This window comes from Sinocyclocheilus anshuiensis, unplaced genomic scaffold, assembly GCF_001515605.1.
Source record: "Sinocyclocheilus anshuiensis isolate Anshui unplaced genomic scaffold, SAMN03320099.WGS_v1.1 scaffold577, whole genome shotgun sequence".
Lineage (NCBI taxonomy): Eukaryota > Metazoa > Chordata > Actinopteri > Cypriniformes > Cyprinidae > Sinocyclocheilus > Sinocyclocheilus anshuiensis.
The window spans coordinates 832,774-839,172 of record NW_015539872.1 but is presented as its reverse complement, the minus strand read 5'-3'; the positions used below and the strand labels follow the sequence as shown (position 1 = coordinate 839,172).

Here is a 6,399-nt window from a genome sequence, read left to right as displayed (position 1 = left end):
GTGCTATGGAGAGGAAAGCTCAAGCCATAAAAGACTGCATACTGAAGCAGCCTGTTTGGAAAAAGGAGAATCTTCATCCCAAAACATGGTTAAAATCAGACCATGTCAAAGGTTTTACTGAATTCATACTGCCAAAGGACATTGCAGAAGATGGTGGTTATGACTGTAAGGAAATGTGTGAGTATAGATTAATCTCATTTAATGTTGCTTTGTGTCGGTATGGAAATATAGCAGGTTGTTTTTCTTTGTTTGGAAACTATTTAAACAGCTTTACGCTTGTTTATTCATCAATTCTCTTTCCATGATAAATGCTAGGATGTTATTTATATCATTGTAAAGTACACTTCCATTCAAATGTTCAGTAAGAATTATTAAATGCTTTTGACAGAAGTCTCTTATGTTCACCAAGACTGCATTTATTTGATTAAAAATAAAGTTACAAAAGCAATATTGTGAAACATTTTTTCTTCAGTATCACATGATCTTTCAGAAATCATTCTGATATGCTAATTTGGTGCTCAAGAATGATTTATTATGATCAATGTTAAAACAGTTGTGCTGCGAGACATTTTTTTCCCCATGATTCTTTGATGAACAGAAACTTAAACAGCAGCATTTATTTGAAATAAAAATCATCTGTAGATGTAAATGTCACTTCGATAAATTGAATTTGTCCTTACTAAATAAATGTATTCATATTGGGGAGGAAAAATCATATTGACCCAAACTTTTGAATGGAGAGTGTATATATGCATAATAACCTTAAACCTCATTCCCTATATCTGCACAGAACACAATCAGCCATTTAACTGTATGTACTCTGGGTGAGAGCGCATGTCTTTGGGGCGTGAGCTCTGAGTGCAAACAAAACCATCCACCTGATATATTTTACAGAATACAAGTCTCCAACTCTAAGAGCTGTGCAACCAGTACAGTGCTATGGAGAGGAAAGCTCAAGCCATAAAAGACTGCATACTGAAGCAGCCTGTTTGGAAAAAGGAGAATCTTCATCCCAAAACATGGTTAAAATCAGACCATGTCAAAGGTTTTACTGAATTCATACTGCCAAAGGACATTGCAGAAGATGGTGGTTATGACTGTAAGGAAATGTGTGAGTATAGATTTTCCTTCTTGATTGTGCTAATGATATTTCATATATTTTATGGTTATGATGATTCCTCAGTACTGTTCATGTGTTAATAATTGTCAAGCAAATGGAAGAAACAAGTTGTATTTACTCTAAAATAGCCTCTGTATTTTGAATTATGAGTTCATATTCATAAGACTGGAAAGATTGATGCCCGTCTACCATTCATTTTCCAACCTATATTTAGAGGAATATTCAGTGTTCAGTACAAGTTAAACACAATCAATAGCATGTGTACCACGGTTTACCACGGTCCATGGAAATAAATAAATAAAATCCAAATTACCCTGAGGTGCTTACAATGGAAGTGAATGAGGCCAATCTGTAAATGATAAATTAATATCAATAAGACAAGAAGACATAAGACATAAGCATAATTGAACAATACATAAAAAGTATGTTAACATGATCTTAGTGTAAAAAAACCCCCACCAAACTTTTCTTTCAAAGTTACTACTAATACTTACAAAGATTGAAATAGTATTTTATACCATTTTAACAGAAGAATTTATAAGTGATTTTATACAATTACGAATGTCACATTTCTGCTTGTAAATACTCCAGAAATCGATCACGCTCACTTCCTTTTTTAAGTAGCATACCTCACCTCAGCAACCTTAGTTTTTTCTTTTTAATGGGAAAAAAGGGATGAGTCATTGTTTTGTTTTGTTTTTTCTTCAATATTAAACCTATTTTATAACTGTACCGAACTTGGAATATTTCTGAATATTGAAATCAGATTAGAATTCCAGCACACAAATGTTATTTCAGCGGTAACTGAAGTGTGTACTATTGGCCTGTCTGACTCAGCATTCATTTATCACACTTGACATCATGTCTTCCAGTGGTCCTTAAAGTGAACACCCAAAACACAAACTGTACTCAGTGATATTTACACATCTCTGTGTACATCAAACAGAATAGTAGTTACTTTAATATTTTCCTGTAGTCACTCATAATTAAAAACTGCTCTAGAAAAAAAATACCATGGTTTTGAAACATAGTACCATGGTAAACCCATAGTGAGTACTATGTAAATACCATGTCGAACCAATATAAACATGATAATCATGCCATCTAATACATCGCTGTTTCATACCTTTTATGTAAAGTAGCCTACTAGTATTCAACTGATCATTCAACCTACAGTGTTGGAGGTTGAGAAAGACTTCATAGAAGCAGCAAAGAGAAACGACGTGGAGGGCATGAAGCTTCTCGGGAGAGGCGTTAATGTCAACTCCAAGAATGTGGTATGTCAATAAACTGCTCTTAGCTCACTTACACACATGTGTGATGGGTGTTTAAGAGCAGAATTTGCACAGTAGCAAATACAGACGTGTTTGTTCACCGTCTCTGAGCAGTTCTTATGAATCTTGTGTCTAATGTCAGCACGGTCGTACTGCTCTTCATTATGCTGTGGCCTTCAGAAATGTGGAAGCTGTTGATGTGCTCCTTCGAAGGAGAGCCAAACTAGATTTGCAAGATAAGGTATATGTTTGCCCAGTCATTAATGATTGACACTGTTTCCCTTAAGATCAGTATGACGCTCATACTGTGTTTCTGCAGCATGGACTGACTGCTGTTCACTTAGCAGCATGGTTTGGGAGTTTGGAGAGCCTCAAGTTACTTGTGCAAGCTGGAGCTGACCAAAGCATTGAAAATACGGTGAGCTGTTCGCTGACCATTTAATTGATTTATTTTCGGGTTTATTTGACAGGAACAATGCGCATCAATGATACATAAATGTACAATGTGCCAGAATTAGCCAGAAGGCTTATTTTGCATCTGCAGTCCCTGGACTGATGGTAAAATTGTCACCGTAAAAATATAAAATAAATAATTTATACATAATACATACATGCTTCAAAATGCATATAAAATTTACACTATACCTAATACATGTAGTTCTATCCCAATACAAAAAAAAATAAAAAATCAACATCCGCTTAAAAATTACGCTATACATAAAACCAACAAATCAACACCAGCTCACTCAAACACACAATCCAACTGTCAGACAATTTGACAAGCAATGTATCAATACAGTGATTCATAAAAAAAAAGTATATATATGGATTATTCTGCAGTTGCTGTGGCATTTCCATATAAATACATACCACATTAAATCTACTACTACTCTATAATTATTTTTTCTCTCAAATTATGAACTTTAAGTGTTTCAGAAAACTTGCAGAAAATATTTCGAACCATAATTTTACATATATATTTTTTCACATAAATAATTCACAATTGTGAATTTTTTTAATGAAAGACCAAAAGGATAAATAATGCATATGTATTTTCATAACATTCTTTGCTCATATTTACCAAGAGGGCTAATAATCCCAACTGTTTAAATAAAAGTTTTTGTTTTTTTTCAGATTTTCATGCAATAATTTATCATGTAGAAACTCATGAACACACATGACCTATAACCTTAAATTTATTTCAACTCTTATTTTTTTATATTACTGTAACACCACTAGCATTAAAATGAGTAACTATTGCTTTTATGTAAATTAAATTAACTGTTAATTTATTAAATAAATTCATATTCATTTCACTTTCATAAAGACTGCATTTTACAATTTATATATAGTATATGTATATATATATATATATATATATATATATATATAATGTAAAAAGGATTCTAATGTTGTGTATTATTCTAAGTGTTTTAAATTATATTTGTTTTCCATTTGAATTGTGTACACTGCAGACGCCCTCTATAAGTGAGTGACAACATCTGCCACTGCAATTGTGTAACACCTCATATGGCTTATTCATAATGCATTTAGGACATAAATGTAAATATTCTGTGTTCAGGAGGGTCTGAACATGATGCACTGCGCTGCCATGAACAATCACACTGATATTGTAGCTTACATTGTTGATGACTTGCAAATGGGAGAACTTGACAAAGAAGACCAAGTAAGGAAACAGCAGTTACAATAAAAGCAAGAACCAGAATAAAACGAAACACTCAAACATAAAGTTTGCATGTTGTTTTTCTGTCAGTATGGTAATAGACTTTTTGCCATGGCCGCGGCACACGGCTGTGTTCGCATGCTACAGATGCTGATGGAGGAGCCTTACAACATGGCCACCATGGAGGAAAATGAGGTTAATTTATTACATCCTTCAGTTTGTAGATGCTTTTTTAATTCACAGAAAAGTATGTGTTGTAGCTGTAATAATTTGCCTCTGCATCTGGCAGCCAAAAATGGTCAATGTGAAGCACTGCAGTTACTTCTAGACAACTTTAACATTCGCAATGAGGTCAACCAGGTAAAACTCTGTCCTATTTAATGTAACAGATCCTTCTCAACACAGAAAATGCACACACACATTGATGTGATGTATTTGCTGTGTGTAGGCAGGACAGACCGCTCTGTATCTGGCTGCAGATGGAGCTCATGAGGACTGTGTACAAGCCCTGCTGGAGGCACAGTGTGACCCAAACATCTTCACCTTAGTATGTACTGAGTATGTACAGAGGTGATGATTTTAAGCATCACTTTTGAGGGCAACGTTTTTTAACAAACATCTTCACCTTAGTATGTACTGAGTATGTACAGAGGTGATGATTTTAAACATCACTTTTGAGGGCAACGTTTTTACCATTATTGACAATGGTTTTTTTAACCATGAAGTATTAAACATATTCAGCATTGTTTCTTAGAGAATGGTTACCTGTGATGATTTTCAGAGCAGAAGCAGTCCTCTGCATCCAGTCTGTGAGAGGGGCCACTTTCCTATTGTCAAACTCCTCATCAATAGTGGAGCCCAAATGAATGCTCAGAACCAGGTAAGACATTTTCAACATTGTTTTTTTTCTTCTGCTGCCTGAAGTTTTTAATGCTACTGAATTGACACTAATGTCAATTTTAAGTTAAACTTAAGCATATAGTGTAACATTACATAAGAATGGCATTTTAAACATTGTCATTAAAGTGACTAGTTCAAGATGATTTTAAACATCACTTTTGAGGGCAACGTTTTTACCATTATTGACAATGGTTTTTTTAACCATGAAGTATTAAACATATTCAGCATTGTTTCTTAGAGAATGGTTACCTGTGATGATTTTCAGAGCAGAAGCAGTCCTCTGCATCCAGTCTGTGAGAGGGGCCACTTTCCTATTGTCAAACTCCTCATCAATAGTGGAGCCCAAATGAATGCTCAGAACCAGGTAAGACATTTTCAACATTGTTTTTTTTCTTCTGCTGCCTGAAGTTTTTAATGCTACTGAATTGACACTAATGTCAATTTTAAGTTAAACTTAAGCATATAGTGTAACATTACATAAGAATGGCATTTTAAACATTGTCATTAAAGTGACTAGTTCAAAAAAAAAAAGTAATCAACTGGTCAATATATTTTTAATACAAATTAATTAAGTTACATTATCGATAGCTATAATGAACACTACTGTTCAAAAGTTTGGGGCCAGCAAGTTATTTGTATTTTTGGTTATTTATTTATTCATTTATTTTAGTGCTGTCAAACGATTAATCGCGATTAATCGCATCCAAAATAAAAGGTTTTGTTTACATAATATATCTGTGTGTACTGTGTATATTTATTATTTATATATAAGTACACACACATGCATGTGCATACTTCAGAAAAATTTTATGTTTGTATATTAAATATATTTATATATAATATAAATTATATGAATATAAATATATACATGTAAATATTTTCAAAATATATACTGTATGTATATGTATTGATATATACATAAATATACACAGTACACACCACATATATTATGTAAACAAAAACTATCATTTTGAATGCGATTAATCATTTGACAGCACTAATTTATTTATTTATTCTTTAAAGATGAACACTGGTATTTAGTACGGATGCATACAATTATTCATGACAGTAAAGACATTTATAATGCTATGAAAGATTAGAATTTTAAATAAATGCAGTTCTTATTAACTTTTTTTAATCAAAGAATCGTGGAAAAAAATGTATCATGGTTTCCGCAAAACTATTAAACAGCACAAACTGTTTTCATCATTGATGATAACACGAAATGTTTCTTGAGCAGCAAATAACAGAATGATTTCTGAAGGAAACACAGATACATTATTCCTCAAAGCTAAAAGAATTAATAATTAATTAGTACCAAAAGTGAAAACTGACAATGTATAAAATACTTGACTGACATTTTCAAACATTGCAATTTCCCCCTTTGGCTTCTTATTGAATTCAATATGATGATCCAGTAA

The 6,399-nt window shown here is 32.9% G+C and overlaps 1 protein-coding gene across 1 annotated transcript in view; it reads left to right on the top strand.

Moving 5' to 3' along the window:
* The first annotated feature begins 800 nt into the window (after positions 1-800).
* Positions 801-6,399, top strand: part of ankdd1b (ankyrin repeat and death domain containing 1B) — a 9,369-nt gene continuing 3,770 nt past the window's right edge. The window contains exons 1-9 of the mRNA XM_016481777.1: positions 801-1,111; positions 2,297-2,397; positions 2,537-2,635; positions 2,714-2,812; positions 3,977-4,081; positions 4,169-4,298; positions 4,368-4,438; positions 4,527-4,625; positions 4,860-4,958. Coding sequence (XP_016337263.1) covers positions 940-1,111; positions 2,297-2,397; positions 2,537-2,635; positions 2,714-2,812; positions 3,977-4,081; positions 4,169-4,298; positions 4,368-4,438; positions 4,527-4,625; positions 4,860-4,958 — 975 coding nt within the window. The 5' untranslated portion in view covers positions 801-939. The remainder of the gene's footprint in view (positions 1,112-2,296; positions 2,398-2,536; positions 2,636-2,713; positions 2,813-3,976; positions 4,082-4,168; positions 4,299-4,367; positions 4,439-4,526; positions 4,626-4,859; positions 4,959-6,399) is intronic.